Source organism: Micropterus salmoides, unplaced genomic scaffold, assembly GCF_014851395.1.
Source record: "Micropterus salmoides isolate LMB-PRFRI ecotype aquatic unplaced genomic scaffold, ASM1485139v1 Ms_hic_scaffold_21, whole genome shotgun sequence".
Taxonomy (NCBI): Eukaryota; Metazoa; Chordata; class Actinopteri; order Centrarchiformes; family Centrarchidae; genus Micropterus; species Micropterus salmoides.
In genome coordinates, this window is record NW_024041262.1 from 21,277,679 (window position 1) to 21,304,085 (window position 26,407).

At 38.5% G+C, this 26,407-nt stretch overlaps 1 protein-coding gene and 1 non-coding gene across 5 annotated transcripts; both read right to left on the reverse strand.

Moving 5' to 3' along the window:
- Positions 1-220: 220 nt before the first annotated feature.
- On the reverse strand, positions 221-23,513 carry arhgap27 (Rho GTPase activating protein 27). 4 transcript variants are annotated; one of them, XM_038735862.1, is made up of 19 exons: positions 23,304-23,493; positions 22,867-22,973; positions 20,727-21,556; positions 10,577-11,050; positions 9,122-9,358; positions 8,152-8,232; positions 7,886-8,008; positions 6,518-6,604; positions 5,035-5,102; positions 4,810-4,897; positions 4,291-4,392; positions 3,901-3,999; positions 3,381-3,486; positions 3,154-3,288; positions 2,301-2,399; positions 2,122-2,199; positions 1,826-1,957; positions 1,626-1,731; positions 221-1,465 (listed from the first exon to the last, which is right to left on the reverse strand). In XM_038735862.1, exons 3-19 carry the CDS (start codon positions 21,495-21,497, stop codon positions 1,288-1,290), a joined length of 2,964 nt encoding a protein of 987 aa, XP_038591790.1. In that variant the 5' UTR covers positions 21,498-21,556; positions 22,867-22,973; positions 23,304-23,493; the 3' UTR covers positions 221-1,287. The 4 variants fall into 4 exon arrangements, with proteins under 4 accessions (XP_038591790.1, XP_038591789.1, XP_038591788.1 ...); XM_038735861.1 differs by lacking the exon at positions 22,867-22,973 and having other exon boundaries at positions 23,379-23,513; XM_038735860.1 differs by lacking the exon at positions 22,867-22,973.
- A 2,219-nt stretch (positions 23,514-25,732) lies between these two features.
- On the reverse strand, positions 25,733-25,847 carry LOC119916637. The gene has a single exon (XR_005447127.1). It is a non-coding gene; the product is annotated as a U5 spliceosomal RNA (small nuclear RNA).
- Positions 25,848-26,407: the final 560 nt, after the last annotated feature.

The window sequence follows — 26,407 nt, forward strand, 5'->3', positions numbered from 1 at the left end:
GCAGTGTATAAAAACCTGAATACAATGGCTGATCTGATCTCTGTTTAAACAAAGTGCATATAGCAAAGTACAAAGTAGCAATCAAATATAACAGGCTAGCAAATTGTAAGTAATAGCAAATATATTACACATACACAAAATGATACCATAGGTGTGTTGATGCTGTTTATTTACAGATGGGTTTTCTTGAGCCTTTTGAAAGGAACAAACAAACAAGTCATTCTTTTTTACAAAGTTATTTTTATTATGGAATAACTTTCACATTTTCAGCAACTTTGAGCATAAATATGCCACCTATTTCTATTTACAAGTCATAAATCTCTTCTAGATCTCACTTTTCTGGTTCATGCTCAGACTGGTTGAACAGTCAGAAAATGTATCACTACATATTTATATTTCTATTGCATTATAATACAGTTTCTTCAAGTGCAGCATGCTTGAAAATGGCGTTTTACACTTCAGAAAATAATCTATAGGTCGCACAAGTATTTTATTTCACCATCTACTTCACAGCAATATATTGGTATTAATATTTATTTTTATACATTTCTATATTACAATAAAATTCATGGGTAAAATGAGACTGAAAACCAAAACACAATATTAGAATGCAATTTTAGTTATTGCCATATTTGATATACTGTAATTTCAAATTCAAAACAATATTTAAAAGTCATTAAACTTTCTAAAATAAAGATGGAAGCAATCATTGAACATTTTGTCAGCATTAATGCATCCGTCCAGGTTTGACTTGGGTTCTATTATCACTGTGATTTAGACAAAACAAAACAAACAAAACAATAAACAATTAAAATCTGCAGAAAGTGCCTTGTGAGATTAAGACAGCCAGAGTCTCAGGGAACAAGAGCAACCTGATACATTCCTTCCAGCCAATCAACAAGCTCAATAATTCTGAAAAGGGAAACCAAACCACACCTGTTTGCACCTGTGTGGCTTGATTTTCAATCCAACAATACTGCCAAAGATAGTTCTAACAGTGTCTTCCTCCTATGGAGTAAATCTGGTCAAAACAGTGGTTAAACATGCTTCAAATATTCTTAGCAAAGACCATTTGAGGATCCCTTTATCTAACTTTACGTGGTTAAACCTCAAATATTTTGAGTGAAAAAAACTTGAAGAGCCCTTTAAACTTATTTTACAAGACAGTTTTTTTTAGACGTCACACTAAGGCTGTTTATGTACATGCAAAATGTAAATTTATCACTTCAAACTTAAGCACATTTACTAGGCGTGTGCCCAGGTCTGCACTGGAAACTGGTGACAGCTTTAGCTGTTGTGGAAGAGACGCTCATATTCATTCAGGATGAATTCTACGATCTGGTTCTGAAAGATCATGTGCATGGCGATGTTGGATGACTCCATCTCTGGCCGAAGCAGAGTAGGGCCGAATACAATTGCCACATTCTGCACAGTCATGCGATTGTCCTCCCCATATTGAATAACCCTGTCGGAGAAAAAAAAAGGGGGGGGATGATAATGTGAGGAGACATAATTACATAATTCACCTGTTTTGTTTATACACACACACACACACACACACACACACACACACACGAAGGATGCAAAGGATAACATTAAAAATATAAAAAGAAATTTGAACACACCTGCGTAAATGCCCAAAAAGGAGTTTCATGGTGTCATGATTTGGTGAAGGAAGTGATTTGACCAGCTCATACATGCAAGACAGTTTTGAGTTGTAATCAGAAATTCCTGGAAAAACAGGACAAAAGTTATTAATCAGTTTTAAATATAACCAACATCAACTAAACACTAACGTCAACTATGGATTCAAAAATCTGCTTACTGATGGCTGAGATGAAATTATTAAAGTGGCTGTATGGGAAAAGTGGCTCAGGAAGCTCTCGGAAAAACAATTTCAACGCTCCGGTGATGACGTGAACGTCCTCCCACTGGCCGTCCTCAAGGTCCAGCTCCTCTGTTTCAACACAAAAGGTGTACAGCCCATGAAAGCACAGCAGGGGGCAGTGCTGTCTACAGTGAAATACTACAGGCACTATGAATGGTGTGCTTTCTCAGTCTGTGTGAAGTCCTTGACTGAATTATAGAGATTAATGCACATAAACTTGTTGTAAACTTTACCGTGATCGGCCTTGAAGCGTAGTTTCTGAATGACAGCGAGGTTCCCACTCACTCTGTAGAGTCCGTCAATGTCTAAACCTGTAAATCAACACATCGGCACCAGTAAGTCAGCTTCCTTACTGCACAAAGGAAAAACACTTCAATATTATGCAGGCGGTGACACAAACAAGGCGGATTACCTCTATTTTCCACTGCTTTGATACATTTTACCACAAAACTAGGAACTGTGTCCTTCTCTTGCTCACACAGTGTGGCCAGATGGCAACCAAACACATTGTCTACAGGGAATAAGAACATTATAATTATTATTAATAGTAGTAGTAATTGAATTCAGGCAGAAATGCAATCAATCAGTCAGTCAATATTAGAACATGTGTCAGAGACTATGTGTCAAAGATCAAGTATTGTAAAAAGCATAGATTGTATTGTAAGAGATTACAGCATGCATATAAGAAGTAGTACAATGTAACTGTTGTGAAAAATAATACATATATAAAGTATGCAGTAGGAAATGAGTACAAAAATAAATATATACCATGTTTTTACATGCAATATACAGAATTACAGTAATATGAGTTAAAAAAAACAGTTGTGTGAATATTCACAAAATATACAACTGTGAGATTATATATTAACAGAACTTCCTTTTATCTCATGAACCTTTCATTGTTATCTCTATTGCATTTATAGTACCAGCACATTTAATGCCTTCAATTAATATCACATCTTATTTTGTTTTTATTTTATTGTACATGTTTTTTATGTTACATTTCTGCATAAAGAATTTCCTCTAGTGGGATGATAAAGTCCTGAACTGAAATGTGAACTTGAAAATACAAAAAAAGCTTGTGTTAAAATATGTGTACCGCCGTGACGTCACCCATTGGTTTGTAGACTTGTAGGTTTGGGTGAAACTCATGAATTGCAGGTAAGCTGGGTTGATTTTCTCATTGTATCATTTCCATTTACTTCTGTTCAAATCACCCACAATATAGAAAAGAACAATATTATGTTATTGCCGTTCAAAATTACCTCGTATGTAGCCTTTCTCCTTGACAGACTGCAGCGTGGGGCGTTTCATGAGGAACTTCATCAGCTTGGTTCGAACCCTCTTTTGGTCTGCGTCTCCTGCTGTGCCGGAAGATTGTGCGACACTTGGCCTGGAGGCTACAAAAATCAAACGTTAGACATTTAAAATGATCGTACTTGTAGCCTGATTTAGCTAACTGGGTCATTCATGCCACAGTTAAACTTTTTACATCTTCGCTTGTCCACGCTGCCTCCAAACTTGTCATCTCGCTCTGTGCAGGTAATCTTCTCATATAAGTTCTCGTCCTCCTCCTCTGAATGATGGTCCTGGTATTCCTGATGAACAGACATATAGACTGAGTAAACTCTCAAACAGGAGTACTGCAAATATTGACTGCACAATTACAGCTATTAAACCGGAATTATTAAAGATAAGTGAATTCAGCAACTTGAACATACACTGCAAAACGTCCTTATACTCATGTCTGTAATTCAGTCCTTGAAGTGTATTTCTCTTAAAATAACGAAAGCATTAAGAATATTTCCAATGCAAAATAATGTTTTTAAAAGTATTTTCTAAAATAAAATGTTTTTTATTGTTGATTGAATTGCTATATCCTTTTTTTGTGTCAAGAAAAATACACTATGATGACAACCCCACTTTCTCTAAGGCAAATAAGCGAATTCCCAAAAACGTCAAACAATTCAAATGACTTGACCATTTTCACTTATGGGCAATGAAGGGCTCACCAGTTGTCGTATGGTGTCCACTAAGACCTTGTGCCAGTCATTGATGATGCTTTCTGTATCGTACTGTATCAGAAACTCCACACCGTTCTTGCCTTTTAACTGGAGGAGAGAGAATAAGAGAGAGATAGTGAAGAGGACTGTTCATCAGAGTTATTTTGGGAAACAATAATTAAACGAATCACAAATCACATTTAGATCAGTCCCAGATGATATCCTTTTACTCATTATCTCACAACATTTATTTTAATATCTGACACAAATACATGAGATCATGTTTTAGTTGAGAAGCATAAATTACACACTGTAGGCACTCTATGGTGCGTTGTTTGCTTAATATAAAAACATTCACGCACACATTGCATTATATCCTTTGTCAACAAACGAACACACCTCTAAAACATTCTTTTTGCTGGATTTGTCCTTTGAGGCCCAGCCAATCGTCGCTCCTCGCAGGTCCACCGTGACCTCTGGTACGATCTGATTGGTCTTGTTCTGCGTGGAGAAAAAATAAAAAATACAGCTGTTTACGAAACTTACGGCGCCGCATTCCAAGAAACAAGCTGCGCTACACAAAAGATGTATCTGTCTCTGTCAGTCTATGACCTGAGGGCTTGTATGTGCGGTCACTCCTCATAGAGGTGACACAACCAGTCTGCACCATGCTGCAGTTTAATGTTTCATTCCCTTTCTTAGGTATGAAGCATGATAAAAACTTTTCATTAAAAACTTTCAAGCAATGTGTTGAGGCTGTTAATTCTATCTATAACTTCTCATGCAAACACAACGCTCTCAGAAATGTACGGAATGCAACATAAGCGGGAATGCAGCATTCAGGTGTCACAGCTTCTTATTAATGCAGGATAAGCACTTTCCTCTCCTGTGAGTCTCTTATTAACACTTAAATCGTACCAAGGCCCCTGTTGCTGCAGACTTTGGATCTTTGTGGAACGTCAGCACTCCTCCGAGGAGAACCGTCCATGTCTGGGTCCAGTTTTTCCTGTAATAGGGGAATAACCATCACTGCCACAGAACGTGACACGTGACTCCAAACACACCCAAACTCAAAAATTGAAACTGAAACGTTGAGTGTCATACTTGCAAACAAAACAACCTCAAAGTAAAGTTTGAGCTTACCTTACTTTTTTGCCGTTCTCAGAAACTTTTGTTTTGTTGAGAATTCCTGCTTTCTCTAAGTTCTGCACCTGAAAATGTAAAAGATCCCAACATTTTAATTCTTTATCGTGTATTTGTAATTTTAAACCTCATGTGTAAAATCAATGTGATGACATGAGGGACCCACAATACAGGTTACAATGCTGTGCACAAACTTCATCAGTAAAGCCATGCATGCAGATTATTTTCAACGGCATTCACATACAAACTGCCTTATACACCTCATATCCTAAACGTTAAAGTTCATCATCATCCATTCATCCAGTTACAGGGGGACTTTCCCATGACACACGGAAGTTAAAAAACATTTTTTTGTTCTGATTAACTGGTGAATTGTTACAAAAGTTCTTTTGAGCAATACTTTGAGCAATACTTCACCATTACTACATAGAAATGAACAGATCTGTTCTGTGTTTGATTAAAGGATGTGACTGGTATTTTTCTTTGATCAATAAATAAGAAAATATCAAAAGCAACAATTTGTTAGTCTGACTTTAAGCTATTAAAGGGGTTGGAGTACATAAGTTTTACTTCTTCCTACGCCTTTCACACATGTGATAGACATGTTAACACAGGAAAGAAGGGTACTTTGTTTGCTACTCATCTGTTGTTTTTTTCTCCTATGTTTTTAAACATTGTTTTATTTTTTTATACTTTCTCTTGCATGTTTGAAATAAAGATTTCAATTCAATTCAAGCTTTCTGACTTCACCTGTCTCTGACAATCAGCCTCAGTGGCACAACAACAACAACAACAGACAGCTGTATTTACCCTATTTACCCTATTAAAGCTGTGGTGGTGAACTTTTCTGGACTGTGACTGAATTAAAACACTGAAGGAGAGGTGTAAAACAGACATTTAGCAATAACATAATCTACATAGAGTGTTGTAAAGGCTTTTTTAAACTATTTTCCATTGTCTTAGCTGCTCTTTCTTGTTGTTACATTTAAAAGTATTAATCTGCAGTGACGTGTATGGCAGATTAAACCATGTATACAACAGGATACAACAGGACATGACCTCAAACCACTATATGGTAAATGTGACAATGTAGGTTTATCTGGTTGGTTGTAACATGCATCCCAGCAGTGATAATCCATAATTAAAATAAGAGGCAGGAGGATTAAAATGGACATAATCTTTGATGGAGGGAATGAAAAATGTCTGTGATCTAAAGTCACACCTTTTGCCCATCATAGATAGACGCTGCTATCTATGTATCAAGCTCAGGTGAACGCTCAAATTAACAACCCACGTTATAGCGCAGCCACCTTGAGGTCAGATAATAGGGGTTTCTCCAGGCTCTAAACCCAAAAGCCTTAAGAGAGAGACACAGAGCACCGTTCAGTTATGGGGGCAGGTCACAGTACTTAATGGCTAACTTAACTGTCATTTATTCATCCTCTACTTATTATAGAGTAAGAAGAATCAGCAGACCACTCACGTTTTGCTGCGTCTCTGGAGAGTTTCCTGTACTGGAGCTGTCGCTGCCGTAGTCTGACGTTTTCCTCCTGTGAGTTGGGACGAATCTCTGAACAACAGGGGAAGAACAGCAGAAGGAGATTTCAGGATTCAAAACTCATAAAATCACAAGACCAGAGCATCAACTAATTGTATTTAGAATAATAACCAGAAATGACCAGATAAGATATGTATTTCTTTGTACAACACACACCTAGTCTGTAGAGTAGCTGTGATTGCGAAGAAATACTTAATGTTAAAAATTATAGTACCTTTGTTTTGACACTTCTAGCTGTTTTCGTTTGGCTTTATTAATTGTATTTTTTTTTCTCTATGGCTGTGTCTCATGTTCAAACTGGTTTATACATAACCTCCAGAGTCTTTATCATCACTTCCATTCTTCACAATTATAAAAACAGACATGGCCAAAAGAGGACAGGGGTGTCCACATCCTTTTGTGTAGTTCTGGTCAAGGGCTGTTTTTCATGGTTTGGACTGGGCCCCTAAGTTTGAAATCTTAACGCTACAGCACACATCGATTAATGTGCTTCCAACTTTGTATCAAAAGCTTGTGTTTATCCCTGTCCTGTTTTGACAATGCTCCTGTGCACAAAGCGAAGTCCATAAAGAAATGTTTTTTCCCCAATTTGGGGTGCAAGAACTTGGCTGGTCCTGACCTCTACCCCATCCCACACCAGGCCTGATCACCCAACATCAGTGCTGGACCTCACTAAGGCTCTCGTGGCTGAATGGGAGAAAATCCATGCCCTCAGGTTTTTCAAAATCTTGTGGAAAACCTGTTGTACTAGCAGATCAATGCCCATGGTATTGAAATGAATTTTCAGGAGTCCACATACTTTTGGCCATGTAGTGTGTATGCACACATTGTATTTGCCAAATTCAACCACTATATGGATAAAAGATTAAAGACACATCTATAAACATTATTAGGGGATCAGATGACTTTTTTGTTACATCTGGGGGTGAGAAATAAACACAGAGGCCAACCTTACTCCCAAATGCTACCACTGTTGTGGCCTTGAGCAAAGTGTTAGCTTAGTAAGGAGGGAAAAAAAATGTATTTGTATCCAGCAACTCCCCAGTGTTTGTGTATAATTATGTCCCTCCCTCTCCCTCCCTCTGCAGCTCTGTCCTCAAGCTGTTACTGTAAATACGATCACTACAGTTGATTTGCCTTGCTAAATAAGGGCTTTAAAAACCTGGGAGTGTCGGTTGAACACAGACTTACTATTTCTCCCTGACTAAAGCTTTCTGTTTAAGCTGGCTGACACACCCTGGATGTGTGATACACCATGCACATGCAGGTCTGTGTGTGAGAATTTGTATGTACCCCATCATCCTGGGCTGAGCCGAGTTGTGCAGGCCCCATGGATTGTCTCCAGTTTTTGATGACTGACGCATTGTGTGCATCAACACCATTCTCCATCCTGGACAAGCCATGACCTACAGGGGCCTGGAGGGACCAACACACAGTTAGTTTACTACTACTTTTCGTCTGGGTTTGTCTCCTGAATGAAACATATTGCCATGTGCCATACATCATGGACTAAGTGGAAAAAGGTTTTCTTTGATCCACGTGTAGTGAAGGATCATTACCTCAGGCAGGCTCCACTGAGACTTAGAGCCGTCTCTCAGATAGTAGAAGGTCTGCCCTCGATCATCCACAGACTTGATCCACTGTTACATAACAAACATGTCTTAGTTAAAGATGATTCATAATCACTGTTGTTTCCCAAATAAGAAGCTGCTACTACAGCTCATAATATATATACTTTCTCTTCTTTACGATATATTTATTTTATGTGTATATATTAACACTTTTGAATTAAAAGAACATCCTATACAAGAATAAGAGAGTGAGGTAGGTGACATAAAGGATTATGTTCTACTGAGGCTATACTACTGTTGGTGGAGAAATTGGTACTTTTCTGCTCTCTGTGTGATTGTTTAACATTTCTGCTCTCTGTGTGATTGTTTAACATTACTCTACATTGTAAATGACTCATCATGCTGCAAACACAATGCATGTTTAATGTCCCAACAACATCTGAAACGCCCTCCATCCACACCTCTCCAACAACAGAATTGGGGAGGCTGCGTCTGGACAGTTTTTTTTTAACTTTCCAAAATTGATAATTCCACAATCACGGCCACTTCATTCAGAGACTGGCCAGGATTTGAACATTTCAGAAAAGCTGTACATCTGCGTTTAGATGGGGTTGGACAATACTTTGTACAAACAAACCCCTGCCTTAAGACTGAAGAGAGCCCCTCGCTCACACTGACATCAAAACAGTCACAAATGACCTCTGAGGGATAGCTAGAAATACTTTCTACAATCAAACATTATGGTAGCCATGTTTATCTCTTAGTGTGAATGTCTATTTGAAACTCACAATAAATAGTAGAAATGCTAGAAACATCCCCAAGTAATGTCATCCAACACTTTTAAAAGTGTTTCGCAAGCTATAATGAGGACTATCTTAACTGTATTTAGGACCTTTATGAAGTTAAATTCCATCTTCATTCATGTCCTCTGTTCTTATAAGTCAGTCAATGGAGCTACCTGCTCTGGAGAGTGTTCACTGGTGAACACCCAGGTCCCGTTATGTTCCACAGTGAGGTTCCAACCAGTTGGGGTACTGCGGTCCAAGCAGGCCCTTGGGATGATTGTATTGCTCCCATGGCTTAGGGCAAACTCTTTAGGGAGGGTAGGAGGGCCAGTGGCAAGGAGCTCATTGTGGGCATCTTGTTCAGCAGCTGGGTAATCCTCTGGGGGGTAGTCCTCCTCGGGTAGAGAAGGCTGGGGATGTAAACATGGTGGAAACAGAATGAACATTAAAACCAAAACATGCAAACTTGAAAATACAGTTAAAATATATGGCAATGCATTGGTTCCCAACCTTTTTTTGTAGCCAATAAATGCCCCCTCATAACTCCTTATCACAGGGTACAAACGTATGTCTACAAGTTGTGTGCAAAGTCACCAATTAGTGACGTTCTCTTTTCAGATTGTTTCATTTTAATAAATGTTAGAGTCCTGAAGAGGAAAAGCTTTTCAGTATTTCCCCAAAAAAGATTTTTAACATTTTAAATAAATGACTTTTGTCTCCATTACTATCTTGTTAAACAAATAGTTCAACAATTTGGTAAATACACTTATTCGCTTTCTTGCCAAGAGTTAGATGATAATTGATTGACACCACTCTCATGTCTGTACAGTAAATATGAAGCTTCAGCTAACAGCTGTTTAGCTTTGCACAAAGACTGTAAACTGCTAGCCTAGGTCTGTTTAAAGGTCAAAATACTCTTTAAATCCTCCCATGGGGAGTCCCAGCCCCCAGGTTGGGTAACCATTGCAGTAATCGGTAGGACTGACACTAACACTGATAATTGCCTCAGTTCAGTTTTTGTGTTGAATGTTGCTACATCTCACGAAATAATGAGCTGAATCATTTCCCACTGTGACCTCGATTCAGGGAAAGTCATGACTTTACTATGACTTTGATAAATAAGTCACAGCCCTTCAAAGTAGGCCTCAAAGTATTGTTCTTTCTTGGACCCATTAATGGCCCTTTTTTCTTGCTCTAGCTCTAAAAAAAAAAAAAACCTTAACGGGCAGGAAAGGGGTCACTTGTTGCTTGTGTTGTGTCAAGAAAAACAGGTGAAACCCATCTAATGTGAAATAATCTGATATATACAAGATATTCCTAAGCAAAAGTGATGCATTTGAACATTTACTGATATTGCTTGACTTAAAGACTCTGACTGTCGGGAATACCCATACAATGAATTCAAAATGAGGATAAATGTATATGTTTTTTTAAAGTTAGGGACACTACTGTGGGGGGCCTTCTGCACTGGTGCTTTGAGCTTTCCTAATGAAAATGAGTCCTGTCTGCTATGTAGGTGCTGGAGATTTAATTCCATTAAAAGCAGACTGTATTTACAGCTTTCCCCCTGGGCGAAGCTAAAACAGGAGACAGAGAGAGGCTAAGTAGAGCAGCCAGGCTGTTCTTACCGGCCCGTCCTCATGGAACCTGTGCACACTCATAGGCTCCATCAGAGGGGGATACGGGCTCAGTTGCTCTGGAGGCTCCCAGGACGTCTCCCCAGACATTGGGTTGTAGAAGTAGGGCCGACCGCTAGTCTCATCAACCAACTGCTCCCAGTCTGAGGTCCACGCAGGGGGAGAGGCGGTGGACAGAGAAAAGGCAGGAGACTGAGGAGGTGAGGGGGAACAAGGCTCCTCTGAGGTGAGCGGCTCAGGGTCCGTGGGGGAGTCTAGAAAGGGGTTGTCCCAGGTGGTGCGCCCCGTGGCGGGGTGGTAGTAGTACTCCTGTCCACTTTCTTCGTCAACGTGCGCCTCCCATCCCTCTGGGTTAAAGTAGGAAGGAGAGTAGGATGAAGGAGCCGAGGGGGGAGACTCGGAGATGCTTTTGCGTAGTTGTCCTACGTTGACGTACACGGCTGACCGAAGATTTTCATTCTCCGCCTGCGAAAAATCCAAAAAATGCAGATGTAGAAACTCAAGTACATCCACATGTGTGCACAGAATGAGAACTAAAGTTAATGTAGGAACAGTGTGTGTGCTTTTACAAAGACATTTTCTTTTAAAGTAGAACAAGCTTAGAATCATTTGTAAGCTTGTTCTAGTCTTGTAACTTGCAAACAGTATTTCACAAGTGTCATGTACCAGACTTCAGCCCACTGTTCTTAGTATAGCTCTTAGTAAGTCAGCCTTCCGCATCTTACAGAAGAGCGCACAGGAAGTAGCCTACAGCTGTAACACAAAAAACAAAAAAAAACACGCACAGCACAGAGGTGTTCCTCCCACAATAATGATCATTACCTAATTCTACTTTCATTCTCTTGTGCACAAAAACACCCACACACAAAAATTTAATGTTGTTAAGTCTGTGTGTCGTCCTGCCATAGCAGACTAGCATGACAATCTGTGATGTATTTTGTTAAGGTAGCCACAGTGGGTGACAGACAAAGATAAACTACCACACCACTGGCACAGCATCTGACCACAGACAAACTGCAAAGGACAAAAAACTAGGTTAAACCTGACAACTATCATCAGGCATTATGATGCTTCACTGCAAAGCAACTCCCTGGCCTATAATGAATAAAAACTCTTTTACTACAAACTGCATTTTCAGTTTCTGTCTTTTAGAAGGAAGCTGTTGAAACCTGCATGTTGTCTTACTTTCCGAAACAGAGCTCTGCATGATTCCACATGCAGTGTGGCAGGAGAACGACATGCAAATTGATCATGACAACTAATTTGTTTAAAGAATGACAATTAGAGTGAAACTGAGATGTGATGAAAGGCGGCCTCTGTCCATAGCACTCTGAAACTGTGATGCAACGAAAAGTGCCACAGTTGTACTTGAAATGACCTTTCATTAAGATGTTCTTTTCTCACCTGCGCTCCATTGAGACAATTATTCCTGACCGTGGGACTCCTGGGATGTACCGCTCTGCCTCTTTCATACGCCGTCATGATGGCACAAATACAAAGAGTGCCTTGCTGTCTCTTTCAGACTACACTCTAGCTACCTCTTGTCTCTCGGCTCAGCCCCATAGTCTATATTTACCAACACCTGATACCTGTGTGTGTCTGTGCTACATCTGTTCATCGCTGTGCTAAATGTGTAGCGCTATAAAGAAGAGAGATGTCAGGGAAGCCAATGGGCAGTGGTGGAAATTACATTTACTCCTGCACTGCACTTAAGTGAAATTTGACGCACTTGTACTTTATTAGAGTATTTTAATGTTATTACTCCACTACATTTCACAGTGAAATGTCGGACTTGTTGCTGCACTACCTTGATTTGTCAGTTGTAGTTACTTGTTACTTTGACGTATACGATTTTTCATATAAAACATGTGGTCCGCTTGAAAATTATCAATTCATTTTAATCTGTATTTGAGTTCTATTAAGTCTTATTTTCTTTCTAAATAGTAAAATATCTGGCAGTGCAGTAAGAATATTTTCAATGTGAAACCCCTTCTTTCAAGTATTTTCCAAAATTAAGTATCATTTTATAATTCTAGTCCAGCAACCAGCCTTACTCTTTCTTGTTTTGAGCTACATGCACTCCCTTCCAGTGCATTTTTAAACAAATTAATTTTAAATAAAAGTGTAATCGCTATTCTTTCTGTAATTATATTTTTTTCCCCACTTATTTTGGGGAAATATGGTTTTAGGACACAATTATTTACAGAAATGTCTTTGTGAGATTGTGGGTTTTGCGGATTAAACTGTTAGCAAACAGTATATAGAGTAGTTAAAATTTTCTCCACCTCAGCCAAATACAACAGTAAAATCTATCTGTATGACAAGTTTGACCTTTTCATACTTTCAGTATATTTTATAATATTTCTGTACTTTTACTTAAGTAAGCTTTTGACCGCAGGACTTTTTACATTGTGGTATTGTTACTTTTACTTAAGTAAATGATCTGAATACTTCTTCCACCACTGCCAACAGGCTGAGGACATCAGGAGATTAAGATAAAAGTAGTTAATATGAATAAATAAACAACATAACAAAAGGGATGTGCACATTTTTGCATTATCGATTTCATGATCAACTCCCTGTTCTTTTAATCTGTCTATTCAATGTTATCAATTTGCTGACTTTGCTTCGTTATTGATCTCAATATAACCATGAGGCAATTGATGAGGACAACCAGACAACTGACCCCTGCAACAAATTGATTTCAAACGACACGGAGGCAGACAGAGGAAATGAAAGAGCTGCAACATTGATTTCTGAATTAGCTATGCTGGAATGCCCTTATGCTACATGCAATAAACATGCAAAAAACGCAAACGCAAACATATACACACAAATTAATTTATATATATATATATATATATATATATATATATATATACATACACATACACATACACATACATACGCATACTACTCTACTACATTTAATACTGTTGTTTTGCTACATTATGTGTATTTGACAAGTGTAGTTTCTTCCATGCTACACATTTTTTATGTCCAAAAACAAAAAAATATATAAAATACAATAAACTGTCAAACATCAAACCAATTTCCCACCTTTTGGCTTGTAAAATTAGTTTTTTTTTTTCCATCATCAGTTCAACAACTGATATATTTTCCTTCTAAATGTCTCAGATTGTTTCGTTAAAGTAATGGTTCAAGGTTTAACGAGGTAAAATTATGCATTATTTCACAAAAAAGAAGAATTTAAAAAATTGCACACACATTTTTATAGCAGAACTTTTCTTTCCTAACACATAAACCCTCTCCTGACCTCTCAGATTTTTATCTTGGCACTCTTAAGAGGAGCCCGGCCACTTTGTTTGGAACCAATGACATACCTACCTTTACCTAAATAAGTAAAACGTAGCTCCATCTCGACCCACAGTAAAATGATGCTCACATACTGATGCATCATCATCAACAATCTAACAAAGTCATGCACAGATATAGTCCATCACTCACAGGGGGAATTTTTCTTCTACTTTTGATACTACATTCTGCTGTTGATACCTTTTTTATTTTATTATATATATACACATATACACACATACACACTATACTTTACCAATATAGAACTTCTAAACTAATATATTGGTGCTTTTTCTTACGTAAATGATCAGAATATCTCTTTCACAATGCTTTGCCCTTGTTGAAGTGTATAGGTGGATGCTATCAACTTTTCTCCCAAAGAGACTTGACATGACAGAAAACACGTCTACTATCACAAAACTTCAGACAAAAAGGACTGTTTTGTTTAACTTTCAAATGTTCGGTCCCTTTTGTATTTCTGCATCGTAACAGCTGCTCTCTGGTCTGGTCGTTGTGATATAAAGAGTTGCTCATTTCCCAATAACTGACTGAAATACAAACGAAACTGTCAAAGTCAGACATAAACGCTGCTGCTTTCAGATGAAAATGAGTTTTTTGAGACTGAACCCCATGCCACATAAAAGGTTTTCTTAACATCCAAACTAAAAACCCATACCAACATTCATGATGGCTGAGCTTTTAGGCAATAGTGTCAACACTGTCAGTTCACTATTTACGCCACTATACACAGGAAAAGAACCACGAGCAGAAGTGGCGTGTTCACGCAAAGCAGGAAGCAACTGTTATCAAAACATATAAAGTACACTGTCCACGGAGACTGAAACTGGATCATGTAGCAAAAACTCTGCTTTGATGTGAGCATAATTACCTACCTGAGGAACCACCGGCAGAGTCAAGCCCCGCTTCGCCTGATGACTTGACCAAACCCTGGAGTACATCTCTATCATGTTTATATCCTTCTATTTAGAAGAGCCATAAATCCAAATGGACAAATGGACGCCAAACTCAAGAGACTCGAGTGTGCGACTGCGTTTCAATCAACTTGTGATGGGAGAGAGGCAAACGCACAATCATGCACACACCCTCACGCACACATCCTCCTCTCGCAGAAGCTGTGACGGTTTCAGCCCAGATAGAAAGGAGAACTGTGAGCTCTGTTACAATAGCAGCAGGAAGGGGCACTGGGTGAGATGTGTTTGTGCGAGCGTCTGTGTTTGTGTGTTCATACGCATGAATTCCTGTGTGCAGGATAGGGGGGTAGAGGGTAACTGTCTGTGTGTGCTAAGAGCCGAAAAGCAGAAAGAGACAATGAAAATAAGACAGAGAGGCGGTTTAGATAGACAGAGCAATGTACACTTTGCAGGTCACTTCCATCTACTTCCTGCTTATGTGCCCCTATGATAAAAAAAAAGGTAATTGTCAGCATGGAAACAAAGTTTACAACAAAGAGAACGCACCTTTCCGTTTACAGAAAATATGCAAAAGAGTAAAAGAATATTTTACAGAACAAGAACGGTACTTGTGTTTTCTTCTACATGTGCTGCAGGTGCTGTACAACGTATTCAGCCCTCAAGTAGCCAATAATGGGTAAAAAAGGGAAGCAATAATTCCCACAGTGATATGAAAGAGCTGCTTTTGACAAGCAACTCTGATGAGACATCGTTTTGCTAAAACCGCTTCCACGAGAAAGACTGCGTGAAACAGGAAGTCTGGTTTTAGGGCCGATTTTTGAATCGACACTTCCTTTTACATGGGACATTACCCATTCTGCAGACAGTAGGCAGAGCAGTTTGTGGCTATTTTGGGGGGCTAGGGTTAATCTCAAATTAGGTTTGAGGCTTTTGGGCAACTATTTTTCTTATCTTACTACATCTATGCTTGTCGGTTGCTTTCTAAGTTCCAGTGTGTATCATGGCTGTGATGAATCAAAGTTTCCTGGAATATCCAAAACATCTAACATTTAGTTCCTGGACAGAAATATAGTTTGCTATTCAAATGTGCCTAGGAAAAACCTCAAAAAGATTATATTGTCATGTCTGACATTTGAGATGTATGTTTCCCCCGTCACAGCAGAGTTTGTCTGCTATGAAAAACTGTTTTACTTAGAGGACTGTTAAGACCTTGAACAATATTTTCGAGCATAAGTTAGGATGAAAATCCATCAGCACAGAGCAGACAACTCTCTGCCCTCAGCAATGCATGAAGCAGCAATCTGCTTGATTACTTAACCACATTAGCACTCATCCAATCAAACAATGGAGTACCAAATTGGGGCCCAAATCACGCCACAAAGCACACACAGTTGAGCTATTGAATCAATCTGGCTCCACTCCCTCTTACATCACAGTCCTCAGGGCCCAGAAACCAGGATAACTCCAAAAATGCCCGATGTGGAATCCATCAGGCCAGGTCTGCATGCTGACAAAACAAACCTGCTGACAGCTTGTTCATGACAGATTTCTCCCACTCTTACTCTGTAGGTGAAGTCTAGCACTAAAACAGCAGCAAAACACTGTTCAAAGAGGGATGCACTGGAGGATAGGATAACTCTAATTAAGCCCATCATTATGGCTTTACAAAAGCATTTTACAAATAGTTCTTACACAAAAGACATACCTGTGTATATGACTCATGCAACTCTTGACAAAGACCTGCTGAGGTTCCAAATTATCTTCACATGGCTTTGTAAATCAATACTGTAAAGTGTCTATGATATTGTCTCATGGAGAGAAAGTCAAAAGCTGTGTTTCCACCACAGGAACTACACCCCAAAACTGAGAACTTCTGGAGGAAAGTCAACATAAACGCAGACTTTCTGCTTTGCATGCTAGGTGTGAGCACAACTTTACAATCCTGAACGTAATAGATAAAACAAAATCTCATGCCTCATGTATTACTATGACATCTGAGTCACAGATGTAAACATCAGCTTTTCTGAAAAATAAATACTTGTTTAACAACACGGCCTTCTGTTCTGATGGATAAACACTATTTTTTACCTGTTTTCCAACTTGCTTATTATCTAATCCAAACAAACATGGTAGCCAGAAAATACTTATCTCCTTGCTCAACTTGTACAACCAAAATGAAACATTTTACAATCAGTTACATTGATATATATTGACGTTTCTTTCTAATATTTTCTATTGTCATATAAAATAGCATGTTATTATTTCAAGCAAGGACATATTTCATATCTGGCTACCTGGGTAAGGAAATAAAGTCACAACTTGAGAAATGAGCAAGAACTTATTTTTGTCCTGCAACAGACAGAACAGCCATAAATGGTGTTGAACGACCTTCAGGGCTATTCAGATTATTGGATGCTTAGCTCTGTGACTGGAATGTAATGATAATACACGAGAGACACAGACTTTCTACTGTCACATGGGTTCAGTTCAGATGAAACATGTGCACAAACCTGTGTCACACACAGGCTGCTTGTAAAAGCTCCAAATGAGACAGAACGAATCTCATTTTTGCACGCTTTCTGGTTAAATAGCAAAACACATCGCTGTACCCAGGTATTTACACAATATGACCGAAGAATAGTGGAAATGAAAGGCTCTTCCTGACTGGGAACTGAAAGCTGCATGCACCTGTTCTTATACGCTTGATGGACACGTGTGTTTTTGAAGCAGGAGTGTACAGAGCTGCACTGTTGGAGCAGTTTTGGCATTTGATTTGATCTCTTTCACAGAGCAGCAAGAATTACTGCATTACTGAAACTAAAAGAGTTTCTTGGAAACACACCGGTGCCATCAACAACTACAATAAAGACTGCTCTACATAAGCATAACAGTAAGAAGAACATCGCCGTAAAACAAACCAGGCATCAAGAATTCCTTTCTGCAATTTTTAACTAACCAGACTCTGGATTCCCCATCGCAACTGGATTTGACATCCACTTACCAAACATAATATCCCATTTGACACCAAAAGAACAGCCTGACATACCCTCCATATTAAGCGACCTACATTTGGGCTAATTGCAAGTTCTGCACATTACATATGCACACACACGCCAACTGCATGGCAGGGCTGGCACTAAAGTCTCTAAAGCCCTGCTTGTTGGGAGTCAGGCCAGACCCCCTCACATCACCATGGAGATGGCCCTCCATTGTGGGGTGAGAATTAATGCACTTGAGGGGTCCTGGCACGTCCACAGTCCTGTTACAAGTGTGTGGCAAACCCATTCCCCACGGAGGAGGAATAGAAACACTCAAAGTATAACGAGAATTGTTTCGAAAGGGTTTATCTAATTGTGTTAAAGTAATACTAAACCTCCCACTAAAGCAACCGAGCGTGCTGGTAATTGCAGTGTTATGATGCACACGCAATCACTGGGTATAGTGGGAGAGGCTGCAGCCATTAAATGAGTCAGAGTGCCACACATCTGAGTAGAAATCTTACCAAAGTCTTTCTCCGTCACAATCTGGTTTATCTGTAACCTTGCTGTAAACCTGCAACAGGTGCAAAGCCAACAGCGTGAAACTTACCTTAGCTTAACTTTTTTCACTCTCTCTCTCGGTCTCGTTTATATTCAACAAACTAGGCTATATCCAACAGGAAAGTAGGCTTGACGAGGTATTCATTCGCAAATGTTTCATGGTTTCCCAGCGGTGCGGTCAGTCGTAATTCCCAGGATCGCCACCGGAGCTGGGGAAAGCAGGTAAGTTAGCTGGAGGGTTTTTGGGAGTGGCTGGCAGCGATTGAACTGCTTCCCTTCCTCACAAGAAGCCACCCAGCCTACAAGACCTGTTTGTTAGGCTACCTGTTCTGAGGTTACACTGACTGTATACAAAGCATTAAAGTCGATAAGAAACCGCCATAGTAAACCAATCTAACGCCAATTCGCACACTATAAAAGCCTCCAGCGCTTCCTTAACAATTCAAGTGCACCAATAACGCACTCAATCTGTCAATAAACAAATATAAACTATACACACCCGGTAAAAGTGACTTCACACCGGCAGAAAACTTTCGCTGACCAAAACTGAGACCGAGATCTTGAATCAGCTGCTTTTACTGAGGTATTCAAGAAACACCTCTTTTCTCCCATTGAAATGGTATGAAGGGGACGGGCGGCCATTCATATGCTGATGAGCTGGCACAGAGACCGTGAACGCAACCAACAGTGAGAACCTTCACTGCAAAAAGTGTCAAAATCAGCAAGTGATTTAATCTTAACATCTCTAATCTAATCAAACAGTTTGTAATCTGTGGTGGAAAGTAACTATGCAGATTAAATCAAGTACTGCACTTAAAGGTGAACATTGATAGTAGCCTGCAGATATAGGCTATAGTTTTGGGGAGGGGGGCCTAATGCACTAACATTACTGCACAAATTGTTTCAAGAAGAATAAATTTGTAGCTCCAGAGGCAGCAGCGCGAATTTGCCTCCTGTGATGTCACTTTAGTTAGAGTCTGTTGGGAGTGCAGAGACAAAGACTACAAGTTTGAAAATGACGCAAAAAAAAATCTGGGGGTGTGGAGTTAGAAAGAAGTGAGTTGAGGCAGCTCAAGGCCCCTACGAGCGAAAAAAAAAAAAACACTAGAAACTCCGAATGAGCTTTTGGTGGACGAGTTGCATTGTGGGTAATGTAGGCGCCATGTTTTGACAAGCCAGAATAATGTGACAAACAATGACTCTGGTTTCAAATTCTGCTGTTTGGATTTTGATTGTTTTTATTACTGTTAATTGTTATAGGAGAGCATTGCTAAATTGGTAAAACTCTTTTTAAGTTTGAGGTACTTGTACTTTAGTAGTTCATTTTACGCTCTTTATTCTTCTACTCCACTACATAAATTAGTTAGGCTACTTTCCAGAATTGCTTTTGATAAAGAACACGTGCGTTTTTATAGACTAAACCATCCAACAGTATCTAAAGCTGTTAAACCGAGCCCCACCTCAACCAACAATAAAATAGATATTAAGCCCTTTCTTACCTTTAGGCCTATGTATTCAAGTTAGCAGGAGATCTTGTTGCTGCTTGTCTCCTGTGTCTCCTCTAAGATAATGGGTGTTTTTCTGCTCATGGGTTTTATATTTAAAGAACAGATCATTTTAGTCAGGATTTCAGCATCCTTCCTATTAAACCAGTTCAGCTCAGTACTTTTACTCAAGTACTGTTCAAACTGAGTAAATTGCATTAAAATGCTGCTTATATGTTATTAATAATAATCACCTGAAAATATAATAACTGATACGTCATTATACCATTTATGATTATTATGAGTACTTATATTTTTGATACTTTGGGTGCATATTGTTGCTAATAGTTCTTTTGAAGGAGTACTTCTACACTTTAACTATTACACTTGGCATGTATTCTTCAGAGCGGTCAAAATTTACACCCACTTTAAAATGCACAGAATCCCACAGTGTCTACAGAAGAAATAACCTCTACTGTATTTGCACTTGATGAACTTCATCTGATTGTAAATGTAGATAATTAAATGAAATTTAGAGAAGCTCCGGTTCTCCTGAGAGCAGGAAGTGAAATAACTGATGTGTATTTTATATTTGTGACAATTTAGTAGAAATCTGGTTTGTTTTTCTGTTAATTAATGTAAAAAAACTACTTAAATCTACTTTGATTCAATGTTGTGAGACGATGAAATAATGTAAACTTCTTCAAGCACAGTAGCAGACACAGTAGCCTGATTTCATCTTTTTAAGTGATGAAACTGCGCCCTCTGCTGACTGTAAAATTACAGTCAATCAACAGTAAGTGACACTAACACAGAATAATGAAAATGCAATGAAGCAATGAAAATGATAAATAACGCATGAAAACCTTACCTGCTCATTGGGAGGCACATCTGTAGAAGAAGTTTCTGCTCTTTCATTCAAATTCTGCTGCTCAAACATTAATGGGTCATCTGAAGCGACAGGAGCAGGCAGGTCAGAAAAGATGTCAAAATCTGTAACATTTAGCTCTGGTATGGTGTCATATATGGGTAAATTAGGAGGTAAAGGGAAGTCCATGTCCTCCTCGAGTAGAAAAGTCTGTGACTGTTCTACTTCATCATCCTGCAGAGAGCTTTTTGTCTGTTGTCCGTTTCTGACCTTTGGCACGGGATGAGGTTTTGCATACAGTTTCTGGTCGTCAGTATTCAGATGCGCTGAGGTAAATGAAAGGCCTCCTGTTGAATTGTTTGTCTTTTTATTATCCGGGAAGTGTGCAGAGCTGCTGGAGCTCTGTTTTTCCTTCAGGGTCTCACAGGGCTTTACATCTGGTTTGTCCTCACAGAGACCAAATGTGGAGAACCGGTATGTTTCTCTTGAACCATCATAAGATGATCCACGAATCCTCGTCACCATGTCCACTGGCTTACTGTCAGTCCCACACTCAGATGAATCCAGCTTAGTGGGACCAGGACAGCCTTCAGTAAGCTCCTTCACATACTGCGCAGGGACATAAAAGGGCCTGGTGTGCTGGTCTTTGCGAACGTGCCACCAATACTCATTAGTCTTAGAGACCAGGATGTAACTTTCATTAGGCTTGATGGACACAAGGCAACCATCCTTTGCTGTGTACTCAAATTCATGCTGCACTGACACACGCTCCATGCTCCGTTGCACCTGTGTGGCCTCTGTGTTAACACGAATACAGTGTTAACATCTTGGATCTGGAAATAAAGAAAAGGTGGAGTTGGTGAGGCTTTTAAAAAGTAGTCATTATAAATGTACACAAGTGTACACACGCGACCTATAGCCATAGGTGTCATTTACACTGGGGACGCTGGGGACATGTCCCCACCACTTTTTGAAAACATTTGCTAAACGTTTTCTGAAAATTAGCTTGAAACAAGGAATGTTAAATTGCAAATAAAAGTGCTATGAGAAAAGTTTACTTGCACAATAGGAAAATATCAAATGCAATGTAAAAATAAAGAAACAGATCTCCCTTGTCCAAAACCAGTAACTTAGGCTAAAACAACAAGCTGCTGATTACTGCATAATATTCAATCGAAATTCCTCTTTCATCAATAAATATTTCTACAAAATAGCATTGGAGTATCTTGTTCTTGAGACTCCAGTATTGTGTTTTCTCACGATTCGTGGCCGAAGTGTTTCGTCACACCCCTCATATGAGCCCTTAAATGTCCCCACCACTTTTCAACACAAAGTGACGCCCATAGCAACATGTTACCTCTTTTCAGCTCTTTTTGATCCCTCATAGCATGTTAGTGTAGTGGATGGATTATGAGACAACAGGCCCCTGGGCACAGACATGTAAACGGCCCCCCATCCCCCTTACACAGCAGCAAGACCCCCAGACAGGACATGACTACTGTTTGTAGTTATTTTTTGTGTCTTTGTTGTAGTTTTCCATCTCTTTGTAGTCATTTAGTGTCTCAGTAGACATTTTATTTGGGTTTGCATCTCTCTGTAGTCATTATATGGTCTTTTTATGTCTCTTTGTTGTAGTTTCCCGTCTATATGTAGTTGTTTATTGTCTCAGTTGTCATTTTATAGTCCTTTTGCATCATTTTGTGGTCATTTTGCGTCTCTCTGTAATCATTTCTTGGTCATTTTACATCTATATGTAGTTGTTTACTGTCTCAGTAGTCATTTTATAGTCATTTTGCATCTATTTATAGTTGTTTTGTGTCTCTTTGTAGTCTTTTGATTGACTTTTCAATAAGAAACATCAACAGTCACTTTAAACTGAGGCCCCCTGACCCCTTGGGCCCCTGTGCCTGTGCCCAGTGGGACCATCCATCCAATAATCTATCCGTGATTAGTGTTTGATATTATCAGAAGGATGTTGATACAAAAAAGGCTGACACAGTTTGAAGAACAGGGTATGAACAAAAGGCTGGTACAGGTAAAAGACAGGAAGTTGCTTCAATTTTCTGCAAAACAGCTTCAGCCTAATCTTATAGACACCAGAGCAGCAGACTGCATAGCCACAAAACAGGAAGCCTGCACCAACCTCGACTCTGCGTCGGTCCTACGTCACCTATAGCAATCTCAGTTTGCCTTATCAAGCTATGTTTTGTCCATGAATCCCCCAGAACATTTACAGCTCTGTGTTGTCTCCTGCAGCACCCATAATAAAGAAACAACAGGATGCTATTTTATATACAAAAGGAACCAATTGTTTGATAAATCTTGACATTTACATTAGTTTTTAAAAGGTCTGAGTGAACGTATACGTGTTAATATCAGATGTACATTATTACAGTCACAGAAAAATAGAAAATAAAACAAAAATAATTATAATTCATAAAATAAAACATTAACTCATTTCCAAGTTAAATCTAACTTAGGTTGAAACTTGTAATTCAGTATCATTTTACAAAGGCAAGCTTGAGTCAGTGCAACTCAAATTTGCATTAGAACACACTTTCAAGTTAAAAACAGACTCACCAGTGAGAGGAATCACATCCCAGACTTTCATACACTGAAGCTTCAGTATGAGATAATAGACTTAAGTCTACTTGCCTGAGTTTGTTTCCTAAAAATGTCCCGTCACTGGGGGCCTCTCAAACAACTTTCTCAAAGCAGTTTTGTTTCTAAGGAGCTGGCGCCATAGATCTCTGCTTACATGTACTGTTTCTGCTCGCCTACTGCAGTCTTATTTCCTGTTCAGTGTGAGTTTGTTTCTCTTCCGAAAAAAGCGGTGTGATACATTACAGCACTCAAGCCACAAGAAATGGGAAGTCTGATTTGAACCATACTCCCAAATGTATTTTATATATTTGTGTGTATCTTTTTATGGCACCTCACTGACAAGAGGGTGGACTGGAAAGAGTGGCAAGGTGGTGATTCATTTTGACGTTACAACACAGCAATGCTAGAAATGTTACAAACTTGTTAAATAAAAAAAAGGCAGCGTTAACTGCATGTGGACATTAAAGCAAATAATTTCTGTGTAGTTGTTATTTGTACTTTTTTTAAGCAAATGATTAAAAGAACACATTTACAACTGAATAAGATATGATGCCATCATGACTGTAAAACAAGACCCAAGAGTAAAGAAAGAAAGCAAACACAGGGAAGTATATTTGTATTCAAATGTGCATTAATTACTGCTGTCAGTGGAGCACCGCTTCACCATACTTGGCGCATGTGTTTGCCCCCTGCTGGATTTCTAGATCAAATACAATCAACTGAATCTTCTCACAGACAGAAACTCTTGATATATTAGATATATAATTGTGCACTACTAAATATGCAATTCTCACCCTGTTAAGTTGATATACAGTATTCTTGTGATTTCTGCTACTTAGAAAAATGTATTTGCCATATGTTCTTTCATTGTAAACACAAATATATTCTGGATGGGCCTTTGGAAATGTATTAGGAGAAAAACAAAGTTATCAGGATAAAGTCACCTGTCTTTGTTTTTAACAAACAACTACTGGTGTTATTAATGAGATTAATAATTCCAAATAACTGTGACCATTTTTTTTTTGCCAGTAACTATTTTATTATGGCACCAAAATTACATGTTAAAACGTAAATGCAAATAATATTTGCGTTAAAGGACGTAGGTGTACATGATATTTTATTAAACTTTTACTGTTTATAAATGTGACATTATTTTCTTTAAAGTTGCTCTTCGGTTGCACCACTAATTTGATCAGTTTTGTTTGTTCATCAATGTTTGGTTCGTACTGTATGTACTGTTTTGTTAATACAACCTGCATTCATTAGAATAATTAAATAAATAAATGATTAGAGGAAATTGGGGCAGTTGTAACACAATCAATTTCTCCAATCAGAAACAAGCTAGAGTGATGACACTTAATCTGCACATGCTCAGTTCTCTCTCTACCTGTGGAAAAGGAGCAGGATAATTTCACCTCAGCAGAAGTTTTCAACAAAATACAGATTTTGAGGTATAAAAGTTACTTTATTGCATCTACAGTATTTTTCTTCCGCTTTCTAAAATTTATATGATCACAAATTTAAACTAACATTTTATCTCCAGGTTATTGGATAAAAATGAACACAAACAACCTATGCTAACAGAGGTGTGGGTATCTAGCATACAAGATTTTATCATGGCTGCAACATGGCCCAATGTAAGCAGCGTGTTTTTCTGTGCTTACATACTTTTCTGTTAGAAAATTTCACTAAATTTAAATTAAATTTAAAACTGCATTTAAAAAGTGTGTATTAAAATAAATGTGTTTGTTCTAGTATGAACATTAATCATCAAGTTAACACATTAACATTAACACATTCTTCGTAAAGAATAATGTGTGTTTTATATGTGTTTGACATGAAATGTTAATATTATGTTACTAGTATCTTTTGGAATAGTTACTAGTAACTAATGAACAGTTACTGGTAGCTAAAATTAAGTACAAGTATCTAATCAGCTGTTACTAATAAAACAGAAACAGTTACTAGTAACTAATGAACAGTTACTGGTATCTAAAATTAAGTACAAGTATCTAATCAGCTGTTACTAATAAAACAGAAACAGTTACTAGTAACTAATGAACAGTTACTGGTATCTAAAATTAAGTACAAGTATCTAATCAGCTGTTACTAATAAAACAGAAATAGTTACTAGTAACTAATGAACAGTTACTGGTAGCTAAAATTAAGTACAAGTATCTAATCAGCTGTTACTAATAAAACAGAAATAGTTTCTAGTAACTAAAAATGAAGTACTAGTACTTATTTCAAGTAGTCTGTGATATATTAGTATTCGTGCTTCATACTCTCAGCTGTTGACGATGGTTGATAAGTAATTTTACCTTGACGCCGCAGCGACGTCATTCTCACGCCCACACTGTGTCCTTTCAACAGGTTTGAGGTATTTAATGTTTCACAGTTTAGGAAGCCCCGCACGAGGCAGGGCATCAAAAAATTAGATAGAACTCATATTGTTCCTCTCCACGGAAATCTTTAGTAAAAGGCGAAAGATTTATACGATCTGAAGAGAAACATGAGTGTACTGACTACGGGTAGGAAACGTGGAGCGAGTGATTTACCGACATACACTTTTCAGTGACGGTGGCACTGCGCCGATACAACTACGTGTTTACGTCGTTATAACAAATGTATGCGAATACGCGATATATTAAAGGATAACATTTTGGATAAACGCGTTTTTAATCTAAATACGAGATTTTATCAAATGTTGTACATACTCCCGCGCGGTGCATGCCGGGTAGCGGTGTATTGATACCGCACTGGGAGAGTTTTGCTGGCCTTTGAAGTGAGCAACATAAAAATAATTGTTGAAACAAAGTGTTGTAATGCGCTTACGTAGTGTTGCGCTTAACGGAGGAATGAAAAGCAAGGGAATACAGTCGAAAGGGAATAAAATAATAGCGCTAGAATATAAACGCATGCGCTGTTAAAACTAAACGAGAGGATTACCTCCTGTCACTTCCGTCTTCGCACCGGAAGCCTCCCGGTACAAAGAGTTGGTCCCAGTCATCGTGAAATTTAAAAATTCTGTGATGAATTTTCCTTAAGTTTCCCGTCTTATTTAAAAAATTATAACTGCA